This window comes from Pezoporus flaviventris, unplaced genomic scaffold (genome assembly GCF_033815535.1).
Source record: "Pezoporus flaviventris isolate CSIRO_AGI_PZ_B2104156 unplaced genomic scaffold, CSIRO_AGI_Pfla_v1 ptg000129l, whole genome shotgun sequence".
Taxonomy (NCBI): Eukaryota; Metazoa; Chordata; class Aves; order Psittaciformes; family Psittacidae; genus Pezoporus; species Pezoporus flaviventris.
The window spans coordinates 3,619,379-3,632,472 of NW_026892677.1; the positions used below are offsets into that span (position 1 = coordinate 3,619,379).

At 40.0% G+C, this 13,094-nt stretch overlaps 1 protein-coding gene and 1 long non-coding RNA gene across 2 annotated transcripts in view; one reads left to right on the forward strand and one right to left on the reverse strand.

The window, feature by feature from the left end:
- Positions 1-1,823, forward strand: part of ADAM12 (ADAM metallopeptidase domain 12) — a 188,148-nt gene extending 186,325 nt beyond the window's left edge. The window contains exon 23 of the mRNA XM_061478574.1: positions 450-1,823. Coding sequence (XP_061334558.1) covers positions 450-510 — 61 coding nt within the window. The 3' untranslated portion in view covers positions 511-1,823. The remainder of the gene's footprint in view (positions 1-449) is intronic.
- The window catches only part of LOC133282577 (uncharacterized), a 380,577-nt gene that overhangs the window by 187,467 nt on the left and 180,016 nt on the right, over positions 1-13,094 (reverse strand). The gene's annotated exons all lie outside the window — the stretch shown is intronic.

Consider the following 13,094-nt stretch of genomic DNA (forward strand, 5'->3'; position numbering starts at 1 on the left):
ACAGGGGCTTGGAGCAAGCTGCTCTAGTGGAAGGGGTCCCTGCCCGTGGCAGGGGTTGGAACTGGATGAGCTTTAAGGTCCCTTCCAAAACACAGGCTGGGATTCTATGATTTTTGAATAAGGAGAGAAACAAAGAGTCCTTCCAAAACACAGGCTGGGATTCTATGATTTTTGAATAAGGAGAGAAACAAAGAGTTTAAAGAACAGCACCTGAAAGACTGAGCTAGCTTATCCAACTGGCCAGGCAGCAACTGAGTCTCATGATGTTTCTTGATGAGACTTGTGTATATATAGCAATGTCTGATCCCCCCCCATAGTATGAGAGTCCCGTGCTACATGTCTGAAGTTGGATGCCTCTAAGAGGTTTTTCCATGCCCCAAGCATGACGCTGGCACTGAGAACCAACAGAAGCTTGAATAACAATTTGCTGTTTTCTTTCTTTCCAACAGACCTGCTCCTAAGCATCCACCACAAGTATCCAGGTCCAGCAACACTGCTGATGTGAAATGACTAGAAAAATCCGACACCTTTATTTTAATAAGTGAAGACAGAAGTTTGCACTATCTTTAAACTCCAGCTGGAGTTCATTTTTATGACAATACTTAGGATTTTTAATGTTTAAAACAGCATTTTTAAGAATTCTGAGCTACTGCCTCTGGTGCTGTGCTGTGCTATGGTGCTCTGTATACTTGCTCAGGTACTTGTAAATTATTAATTTATGTTGAATATTTATTACAGTGCAGTGCACTGTAGTAGATATTTTTACCATAGCTGAGTTTTCCTAAGAAGGAAGCCTTTTTTTTGTAATATTTCACTGAACTTGAATAATTCTGCTCTATTGGTCCTACTTAGAGTTTGTAGTTTTGATCTGTTCTTTAAGGAGTGCTGATCCTCATGGACAAATCAAAGGAATAAGCAACTCAGTCTCAATGGTTTATAGCAAGGTTTTGACGAAATATGTCAGGGTAAAGAAAAAGAAACTCTTCTGGAACATGGTGAAACGCCCGATATCTGCACACAGATGTGTAACATATGTATGTAACCAAAGTACCGGTCAGTGTTAGCAGCTGTACTGTAAGTCCAGTTTTCACATTCCTGTTTGAAATCGATGAGAAATCTGTGCTGAAAGAGGATGTATTCACTTTGGACAAGTTCTCTTTACTGAAGAAGTACTGTATATCATAAAACTGTATTTTTGTTAACCTCATTTTCCTCAACCCAGTATGGTTATCACATACCAGTGCAGATATCTGGCCTCCCAGTGTCATTACCTTCTTCATGCTTTGGTGATTAAATTCAACTACACTGTGTAAGGTACCATCTTACTATGATGCATAGCTGTCCTGTTTAAACTGACATGAAATTACACACAGGGGGTGGGGGAAGCCAAGCATTACAAATTACATTTTAAGAATCAACTATTATCCTTATTTCTTTTGCCTCGTCGCTCTGCTTATCAACTGTATTTTGCATATTTACTACTGTTTTGTATTTAACTTCTAAAATATTGCTCTGGGTTCTTTAATTTTCACATCAAAATGCGTATTTTAATCCATAGACTTTGGTTATTCTAAAAAATGGGGGGAAAAAAATCATCTCTTTACTATGTGGTAGCATTACATCTGATCTGTACCATCTCAGTAGCACTGCTGAATACGGTTGTTTCACCTATGCTGTAATAAAAACAAGTTTCAAATATCAGTTGAAATAGAGGGAGAAGGAACTAATGCCTTATATAGGTTAGTTTCCTCATTGCTTGTAGTTTTTGTTTCTTTAAGCAAAAATAAAAGCATTGATAGAGACTTGGATCTCGTTTCAGTACATGCAATTGGTTTTCATTTTCCCAGATATTCCCCCAAAATCAGGTTGCTTGATAAACTAAATGAGCCAAAATAAACCAGAGTTTAGTTTGTTGCTGAATAGCAAAAGTAAATGCTTCACAAAAAGCATTTTAGTTCTTAAAGCAACTCTTAACAGCAACAACGTTACTTCATGTATGAAGAATCACTACAACAGGGTGCTAACTTATCTGAGGCTCAGCAATGGAGTTAAAGCCAAAATGATGCTTTTTATGTATTCTACCTGTTTTGTGTTTAAAACACTGATTTCTTCCTGTCAACTGTAGCTTTGTATCTAAAACGAGGGGGGAAGAGGGAGGGAATCTCAGTTTGAAGCAGATACATCATCTCAGTTTCATTGTTGAATACTCACATTTTTAGAATGACAAGTCATCATGCTGTTTCAAAACGTTTCTGATAACTGCTGAAAATCATAAGCTGAAACTGTATGTAGTGGAAGAAGAAGGTGAAATTAAATGACTAAAAAAGTTTGTGTTATCTACCTCCATCAGAAATTCTATCACCTGAATTTATCAGCAGCAGCTTAGAATGTGTATAAACTTAAAGCTTTGAAGTAACCTTTAGGTTTAAACATAAATGTGACCCACCTATGCAGTCTTACAAGTATAGATATAGAAATACCCATGCAAGGCATGCAGTCCTACCCCTGTAATTGTAAGCAGCCGTCTCACCCACACTGAGTTTAGAACCATCCACACACCTGGGACCAGAGCACATCAAAGCTGGAAAGATGCTCAGGTGATGCTGAGAACCTGTTAGACACAGTGGAGTTTTAAGACTGAAAGGCCTGGATGGTCTTACTGGTGTGCAGCCCACAAGGTGTCCATTACCTGGTTGATGGACCAGAAGCTGACCAACACCACAAGCATAAACACACACTGCGTGGTGTCACATCTGCTGTTGCTAGAGGAAGGCAAAGTCCATCCAGCCATTCATCATGGATGAGGTGGGAGAGGCCATCAGAGGCTTCTGCAGTTGAGCAGCAGGAGCCCAGGGGCAATGGGGCATCACTAATGTGATACCTTTTACTGCTTTTAACAATTCGTTGATAGAGAGCACAATCTGGGAACAAAATACATTTAAACAAGCTGTGATTACTATGCACAAAAGTATATGTCAAATTTATTAACTATTGACACCGAAACAAGCAGCTGAAGCATATGCATCCAGTGACATGGAATGTAGTCTTACAGTTCAGAATGCATGATTAAATGCATATATTAGCTAACGGATTTACCATCTTATGGCAGACATGGCTAAAGCTAGAGATCTTTAGCTGTTTGGAAAACAAATCATAGTTCCCTATCTGAAACAAGAGCAAGCAAACTCAAATAGCCTATAAAATACATGCTACCATTACTTAAACCAACAAAAGGTAGTTTCCGGCATCCTACAAGCTGATTTTCTTCATAGCAAAACAGACAAGAAGATCTGAAATAAAGAAGCATCTCCTTAGAAAACTTAAAGATGACTATTAACAAGGTTGGGTGAGAAATGCCATTTTTTTACTAAAGGGACAGTCATGAAAGTAAGAAAGGTCTTGAAGAAGAGAGGGAAGCAATAGAGATGAACAAAACAAGTAATTCAGCTTTTAATTTCCAGCAGCTTAAAGACAGTTTGTAACATGAATATGTTTGCTTGTTTGAGTTTCTTGCTTTACATCTAACTCTGCATGCAAGAGGGTTTGGGGTTTGTTATAAGGAAACAGTGACTGTAAGCCCTGTAGACAGATACACTTAAATACAGGCGACCATGCTGAAGAGGAGGCTGAGCTCCACTATTTAATGAGAACCAAGGACCCAGAAACCTAAATACTAGAGGTGAACCAGGCATGTTACAGCATTTAACTGAGGTCCAGTACTCATATTTTCACTTTCTTGATGGAAAAAACAGTTACATGTGTGACCCACCTCTGAGCCGGAAGATAAGGAAATAGCAGTTTTTCTCTTCACTTTTATATCTTGTCTTCTAACAAATTGACCAAGCACCAAGCAAACTAAAATCATAAAAAATGGAGAAGGAAATACATTTAAAAATATAAACTCAGAGCCAGAAAATCAATATACAGAAATTATTCATATCTGCCTGTGAAAGCTTACAGTCTTCCAGGACTGCTTTGTAATACTAGAAGGCAAAACCTATGGCATATTGCTTTTAACAACAACGAAAGAGAAAGAAAGCTACATTTACGTTACATATCTCATTTTTAACAGCAGTTTCTCCTCCACTTTCCAGCAGCTAAAGAGCAAGTTCTCTATTCTTGTGTAATGACACAGGTAGGTTTGATGAAGAGCACTTTAGAAGAGCTGCGTTACGTTACCTGCCCTGTGCAAACCTCCATTCATACTGTGGAACCCCAATCACGACAACACTTGAAGGAGAACCACAATGCTCAATATTTCAGAGGATCATCAATCTTAGAAATTAGATCCTAAAAACTACCTGAGAAAACAATCTCAACAGCTAGTAGGTGTAGCTGCAGTTCTGGGTATGTTCTTCTGGAGCCCAAGGAGCACGTAATTGAACAATAACCCTAAATCCTGTCTGAAATGTATAATCTACATCCTATACCAATCTAATCCAGGGTGCTGGTGGCTGGCATTGAAGTGTAGACTCATTTTTAGCAAAGCATGAAGTAGAAAAGCACTTATACCCCTGGTGCTACCTACAGCCCACACAAGGATGCAGCACAGGGTCATTAGATTGGTACAGAAACCATTCATTTTGGTTTGGCAGTAAGTAAAGCCTAATAACTCAGAAACTGCATCAAACATAGATAGCCCAAAAGAATTTTTAGGTAATGCCCAAGTAGTGTGCATGAAACTTATGAATTTATATAAAAACATAGGTCAGAAACAGCTGCATAAATCAAATTCCTTGTTTACTCACTGGCATGTTTTTAAAGGGCATTAGGAATGTAACAAAAATATATTAATTCAATGAATACATTCAGTGCTCAAAATTCTTTTCCCTTAAAACGTATTTTGGGTAAATCTCGGACTATTCCTTCCTTTCCAATTATTTTCAACCTATTACCTTAAATTACTAACCTAAATTAAAGAAAAATAAGAGCTCTGAAGACAGAAGGTCCTAGATTTACTACAGCAGAAAGATTACATAAAATTCTGATAGTCTCAAGCGTTCAGTAAGACATAACAAGCTATAGGGCACTAGATTTAATATGATTTGGATCTTTTTAACCTTCTGAAACTTGTTGTTGTGGTTTTAAGCCCAGTCAGCAACTCAGCCACACAGCCACTCTCTCACTCCTGGAGGGATGGGGAGGAGAATGGAAAGAATGTAACTCCCATGGGTTGAGATAAGAGCAGTCCAGTAACTAAGGTATAACACAAATCACTGCTGCTACCACCAATAATAATAATAATAAGAGAAATAACAAGGGAAGAGAATACAACCGCTCACCACCCACCAACTGATACCCAGCCTGACCAGAGCAGTGATCTAGCCCGTCCGGGTAACTGCCCCCCATTTATAGAGTGGGCATGACGTGCTGTGGTATGGAATGCCTCTTTGGTCAGTTTGGGTCAGGTGTCCTGTCTCTGCTTCCTCTTGGCTTCCCCTCCTCCCTGGAGGAGCATGAGGCTCACAAAGTCCTTGGTCGGAGTAAACATCACTGAGCAGCAACTAAAAACATCGGTGTTATCAGCGCTGTTCCCAGGCTGAAAGTCAAAAACACAGCACTGCACCAGCTACTAAGAAGAAGAAAAATAACTGCTACTGCTGAACCCAGGACACCTGTGTTTCCACTTTTCCTGGCTATCCTTACCCATCACCTGAGAGAGCATATAGTGAGCCCAGAGATCCCTCCATCCCCGCAATACCCACATAGTGCACATCTACACCTTAGTAACCCTGAAATAAGCACATCCACAAATGCGTTTTGCTATTCAGTTCTCTTCAAGAAAGCCTGTGCACTCTTGGCCCTTCCACATCCAGCACACTCTTCCTTCACATATTCCCTATTTTGCATTTTGGGGTCTTTTTCTCCCATGCGTTCCTTGTTTTTGTTGTATCCTCTTTGTGCTCTGTTGTCTTTTTGACAGACTTATGGCTACCCCAGCCAATTTTAACTACATCCTCCAGATGAATGAGTTTCCCTTTCCCATCCTACTTCAGCCAGGCCTGCCTTTTGAGCATTATCTTTGTTTTTCCAAGGCTTGAAGACTTGAGACATTCCCACAGCATCACTGTGCCTGGCTCAGATGGGCACACTTGGTATTTGTGTACATGAGGAGAGCCTTGGGTCCCTAGAAGAAGCACTGCTCATTTCCTAAACCAGGCCAGATTATAAAGCTAAATTCCAGATTTACTACCTGAGTAATTCCCAGTGTCTCTAGTTTCTTCCATGAAGCTTTGCAACCACAGATGTCCATTGATAATCCCCAGAAGCACTACCATAAATAACAAGAAAGACAGTTAAATTGATCATTGGAATTGATGAATTACACTTGCAATGTGATCACATTCCAGATCTCTTTTCTCCTACAGCTTTGACTATTCCAGACTATCGAAATGCCCTGAGCCCTTGTTTCTCCATTCAGGCTGCACCTGCACACCCTCTCAGCATGGACTGTTCACATTCCCCCCATCTAGAACACACTGAAGTTTCTGAAGGCTGTAACCAAATCTTTCCAATGAAAGGTCTGGTTACTGCTGGAACTTTAACTTCACTTCTGTCACCACTTCAAGACAATCACGACTACTAACAATTCCCTCTGCCCACAAAATCTTTACTATTGCAAAGCCAGTACTTTTCCCAGCACCAATTTCTAGTCACAGATGCTTTAGATTGTTTTCAGTGTGGATAAGGTCTCCTTGAGGGCTCAGTTACTGCTATCAGAAACTCATCCAAGTAAACGTATTCACCATCTGACTATGTTAGAGTGGGTACAGCCACAAGCACTCCACATCAAAAAGGACCAACTTTTCTGTATAAGTCTATGACATGACATAACCAGTGTGGAAATCAAAAGTCATAACAATCTCTGTTCCGAGTCACTGGAGTCTTGGAATGCTTTAAATACAGATACAGCATTGGTTCAGCAATCTTATTACTGGTGACCAGAGCTCATCCCTTCATATATGGAGCAACTTCAATGCTTTTCTTACAGAAAGTGCCTATTTCAAGCACTGCAGAAATGCAACAATAAAAACACTGTGATTGCAAGAAACTTACAGAGAATGTGTTGAATTTGGTAATTTTCCAATTGATATTCATCTCCAATAGCAGCCCTAAGTCAGCCACAACACAGCAAGAGAATGGACAAACGTTTAAAGAAGAAAAGCTGTTTCCCAGTGCAATGCAGCTCCTGAAGCAGCACTACCCTGTATCTTCAAAGTCTCTTGTCTTTTGAGGAACAAAAAGCATTACTGCCCTTTATGCTCAAGAAACAGCATGAGAAAAGTAAAGACAAATGCATCTCAGCATTTAGTGCTATAAGGGAAGCTTTCCAGACTTCACCTCTCAGGACACGTTCACCCACAGCAGAGCACATGCCTCCTGGAGAGGTGCAGTTCCCAGTAAATAACTTTTCCTTCTTTCTCATCTAAAAGCATCAAACCATAAGCATGAATAGCACATTACACTGTACAGCATTACAAATACATCAAGTAATAAAAATTATATCATTGTGAGCACCTTAGCGATAAAATTATGAGTATAACAAATATCCAGTAGCATTGAAGCTATTAACACAGAAACTCTGGTAACCTAGCGATGGCTGAGACAGGGATATGAGATTTAGATTAGGTAGGTTTGGATGAGCTCTTAGGCAGAAGCTCTTCCCTGGGAGGGTGCTGAGGCGCTGGCACAGGGTGCCCAGAGAAGCTGTGGCTGCCCCATCCCTGGCAGTGTTCAAGGCCAGGTTGGACATAGGGGCTTGGAGGAAGCTGCTCCAGTGGAAGGTGTCCTTGCCCGTGGCAGGGGTTGGAGCTGGATGAGATTTAAGGTCCCTTCCAACGCAAATCATCCTATGCCAGAACTGAGTAACCATATGCTAAAGTTAACATTGGGAGCAGTGATGTGAGTGAGGGACAGAGAACCTCATCCCATCTCACAGCTCCCAAATGAGACAGCACTAGGAAGAAAAGGGATTTGCAAGGGGAGAAAAAAAACAGCCTCACCCTCAAAACACCCAGGAAAGGAATATGAGACTAAATACTATCACACAAGTAGCAGAGTTTTGAGTGACAGCTGTACCATTAGAACACCATTAGGCAAAACTTGTCTAACACACACCTACTCTTCACTCTCCTCTTGCTCCTTCAGCACTCTTGCAGGAACCTCCATCAACTTGATTTTTCTTCTTAACCTACACTTATTTTACAGGTCATCAACTTAATTTCTCAGTGCTTTAGGTTATCTACCATTCTCAATTAAAATAACATTATATCCATTAATGCTTATCTCTGAATCTTCAGCTTTTCATTAGCCAGCCAGCTGTCTTGATCAGAGCTTTTCAAACCCTTATCAACTGCAACCATGTTGATTAAATTATACCATCCATTTGCTGATATTTACTGAGCCATTACTAAATACGCCCAATTTTGTTTGCTAATGCACATTTGTATCTCTCTTTGATGTGAAACCAAAAGCAGGCAATCCTCCCTATCTCCTACTCCATGGAAACCTGCAAATAAAATATCATACTTTTATCAAAGTATGTACTTATTTTGTTAGAAAGGTACAACTATAAGCAAGTAGGGTTCCCTATTATATACGGTATCAACTACTAATGAGAAAATTTCCTTATTCCCTGTTCTCTATTAAGAAACTGTTATTTTCCTATTAATTAAATACAGCTAAAGAGGAGAGATCTAATTACAAAACCACTACGATGGAAGCATCACTGTCCTAAAGGCTTAGAGGTTATTCTATTTATTGTATTCGTAGGTTTTATTCATCCCTCCATTTTTCAGCCATTTGCACAGTTCTTTGCTCTTCTGAACCCATGCCATTGTCACCAGCCTTTCAGGCCAACAAGATTCAATGAAACAGCAGCACCCCTTTGCCAAAAGGATTTAGAAATGTATTGGGACAGGACTAAATGAGTACTAAAGAATAACCTCTTCACACGTGGGACAATGCTGTCGTCCCTGCAAAATGTATAGGTGAAACACCTACATTATAGCTCTCTTCAATCATCCATCCTATAACATGACAGCACCATAGAATCACAGACCATAGAACAGTTAGGGTTGGAAAGGACCTTAAGATCATCAAGTTCCAACCCCTGCCTGCAGCCCAGGGCAAAGCTGTGTGGCCTCCCAAGAAGCACCTTGTAATCTCAGGTACTTCACCATACTCAGGTGACCAGCAAAAGTAGCTAAGGTCAGGCTGTAATGCTGAAAATACAGAAGAAAAGGCAATTGACCTGCTGCAAACCCAGGACATCTTCATCACTATGAAAATGTTACTGTGGAAGCTTCTGGTAAATAAGAGGGAAAGTGTACCAGTGGTAGCCTAATTCTAACATGTGATTGAACTGATGACACTTGACCATGTGAAGACAAGGAATAACAATATAATTATATTATAAAAGCTCGATGCACTCCTAAGAGCTTTCTGAAGCCTTTTTGAGGCTTGCCTCACTTCAGAGGAGGGTAAAAGCATAGACAAGAGTGCAGAAACAAGCTAGAAAATCCACATTGGAATTTCAACTCTCCTACTGCCTTAAAGGGGATGGCATTACAATGTCTATTTTACACCAAATGTCATTCTTGTTCCTACTGAATTCTCAGTTCCAACTGTGGTGCAAGGGTATGACCCTTCTATTTCCAGATACCAGTTGGAAACTATTGAAACCTAAAGGACCTGGACTTCCAAAAGAGACAAAGTGTGGCTCTGAAAATAGGTTTCTTTCTCCTTGTGTAAACTCTTAAAGCATCTTTTTCATATTGAAAAGGCAAACGTATTTAAGCTGCTTTTAGTCTCCAGAGGTTTGTCACTACATTTCTATACATCTTTTGCTGGAGGTCAGTGGCACTAAACGCTGAAATAAAACCAGCAGGTAGGTCTCTCTGATAGTTCTTCCCATGCTTCAATACAGTCAAGTGTGTGTGCCTGGAACAGTTTTTGGCAGCTGTTTGACATCTCCATCAGCTCTCTAGTTAAGCATTTTCACCAGCACAAATGAGGTCTTAAATTGTGCACCTTTTCTTCAGTGAATGTCTAGATTTGCCTTTGTCATAGGAACATGAAAGCTGGCACAGACCTCACTGAAGCCTTTAGTCTGACTCCTGCTCAAAGCAGGGTCAGCTCTGGGGTCTGACCAGGTTGCTCAGGGATTTATCTAGTTCAGTCGTGAAAGCTTCTAAGGGTGAAGATGGGGCTCAACCTCTCTGGGGTACCATGTTCCTCATGGTGAAGAGCTTTCCAGTCAGAAACCTCTCATGCTTGAGTTCATATCTGTCGCCACGTCATTGGTGGTCTTTAACATTCTATAGGGTTAGACAGACTGAAGGCACTGGTATTTAAAACATTAGACTAACAAGTGTTTGTCTTGCATTTTCACTCTTTCGCTCTTTTTGTTGAATTCTGTGCCTCCAATGATCTCAATATCATCCATTGTGCTGGCCACACCAGAGGTTTTTGGTTTAGTTTAAAATCCTTCTGGTTCTCAAAAGCTGAACCATAGTAAGAAATGAAAATAGAGGCATCAATTTAATAATAAAATAATCAAATAGAATAATTAAAAAAAAGTGAAAGAATCCTATAATATTGTACCAGTCCAGCTAAAGAACTATCCTCTCAGAGATTATTCTTATTTTCTTAAATAATTAAAACACCAGATGATTGCGTTGATTTTCATCTGACATCGTGTGTTGCTCCATCACTTCTCCTGCCCCTCAGCGTGGTTCCACAGCACCTCTCATGTGATACTGTATATCTATGTAGAGTAGCTATATATACATATACATGTATCTTAAAATTCATGAATGCAGGACTTGAATTAAAGAGCTCTTCCAGTTCATCAAGTCTAGCCTCCTGCTACCAGAAGCAACCATATCATTCTGTGCCTTTCAGAAATTGAGCACACACCGTTCTCAGTGTAATGAGATTTTTTCCTCTGCATAACTATTCCATAAACCCCACCATGTGATGTGGGAAACCTGCTGTCTTTACTGAGGAGACAGTTATCTTTTTTCAGTTCTGTGTATTACAGTCAGATCCAAACCTGATCGGTGCTTAGTTATCTGCATTTATCCCTTAGAGGTTACAATTAACACAACTAATGAGTCTTCAGTGCAGTGCTTGGCCAAATAACACTGGTGTCAATCAATCACATCAAAACCAAGCTCCAGTTACCTACAGATGAAGTTTTCTGGGTTTTGGGGTTTTTTTTCATTTTCAAATGAGAAATCATTTCTATTTATTACAGTGATTTTCCAAGCAATACTATAGTCCACTAGTAAGCAGACCAACCACCATGAAAAGTAATATGCAAAGTGTCAGCTACACTATGCTTAAATTCACATTAAAAGGCTTGTCATCTTGGATATAGTAAAGTATGTGATTCAAAATACAATGCTATACTGGTTTATCTATAATAAACCTACACCACATCAATACATTTATTAAGTATGGAGTAAAATGTAAATAAAGGAAATTAAGCTGAAAACAGAATGCAAGTGTAATCACTGTCCATCATCCTTAAACAGTCAGCTGTAGAATCCCAGTCCAGCTGACACTGCAATGCAATGGACTTGTAGAAAGAGTTGTGCATGAGGCCCATGGGGCAGTGTCAAAAGCACGTCATGTACCTTGCTTGAAGAGGGTAAATACAATTCATAATTCAGAAAATTAGTCTAAAAACAATATCCCAATGAGCAATATTAACTAGCCTGTGTTATAATACGCTGTACCCATAGAAGGTAGAGTTGCACAGAGATTGTAGGGAGTAAACCTTAAATACTTTGTAAGCTCAGAAAGTTTTCCAACGCTGACTCTTTGGTTGCAGGTATGTGCTTGGGCAGAGATGAAAACATGACATAAAGCGTTATTTTCAATCAAAGAATCACAACACTCACTCCTTCAACGAATGCAGAAGAAATCTCACAAACTTTGGGATAATATTTGCAAGAAAACAGATACAGAAGAGTGAGCCCATCAGTTCTTGAAATGCTTTAAGCAGTCCAAGAACGATGGACAGGTCATGAAAGAAATCAAGAAACACCATTCCTTCCGTTCAGCCTATCAAATTTCCATGCAGAACAGTGCAGCTGCATGTGGGGCACAAAGCTGCCCAGGAAAACCAGCACTATTGACCAAAATAATGGTCAATAGCAGAAAGCATTTGACAGACACATGGATGCTCCAAAGGAAGACCTACAGAAGTTGTGCAACTGTCCCTCCAGGTAAGTAAATATGAAACACTGCAAGAACAGGCACACGAATTACTTACTAAAGAGTGTTAAACTATACGTAGGAGAAATAACCTCTGTGGATGACCAGAGCCCAGGGAAGAAAAAGCTAAGGCAGTTAACACAAATCATCACAAGGAACACAGGTTTTAAGCACAGGATTGCTGGAGGCTAGCCACAACGTGATGAGCCTCCCCACTCTCATCAGTTCTGTGATTGCCAACCATCAGGGTTGAATAGGCGTCAAACAATGCAGCAATCAGCACACAAGGATTTTTATGGATCTAGAGCTTAACTAAGAAACACCTGCAGAATGTCAAAAGAAGTCTTTCATGCCCTGTAACCCTGAGGTGGTGTTTGGCAGCCTAGAAATTAAAGACATAATTACCTACATTAAAGAGCCCTAGACCTGAAATGATATTATTTGGATGGTACCATCTCATCTACAGAAAAATCTGTAAATGAGGAGCAATGCATAATGCAGGTTAATTTAATACAGAGCTACCTCCCTTTTACTTCAGCATGATGCTTTTAAGCAGTGCTTCTGCACATCCAGCACACTGAACTCACTGGCCTGAGTTATTTAACTGCAGCTTTTTAATCCTTCAGCAAAAGGGACATAAAACTGACCTACAGCAAATAGAAACTGGCTTTTGACTACATGTTGGACTTCCAATGAAAACAGAATAATACTTCTTTTGGGATAGAAGTGAAGATGAGCAGTAGGACACACAGCGCAGTGTACAGTGATGTACAGTGAGTCTGCTTTTGAATATGGAGAAACAGGTTTTCTGCAGACAAGGAGAGGTCTGACAGAAAAAGGTGCCTGCTGATTGCCTGGCTGAGCTCCTG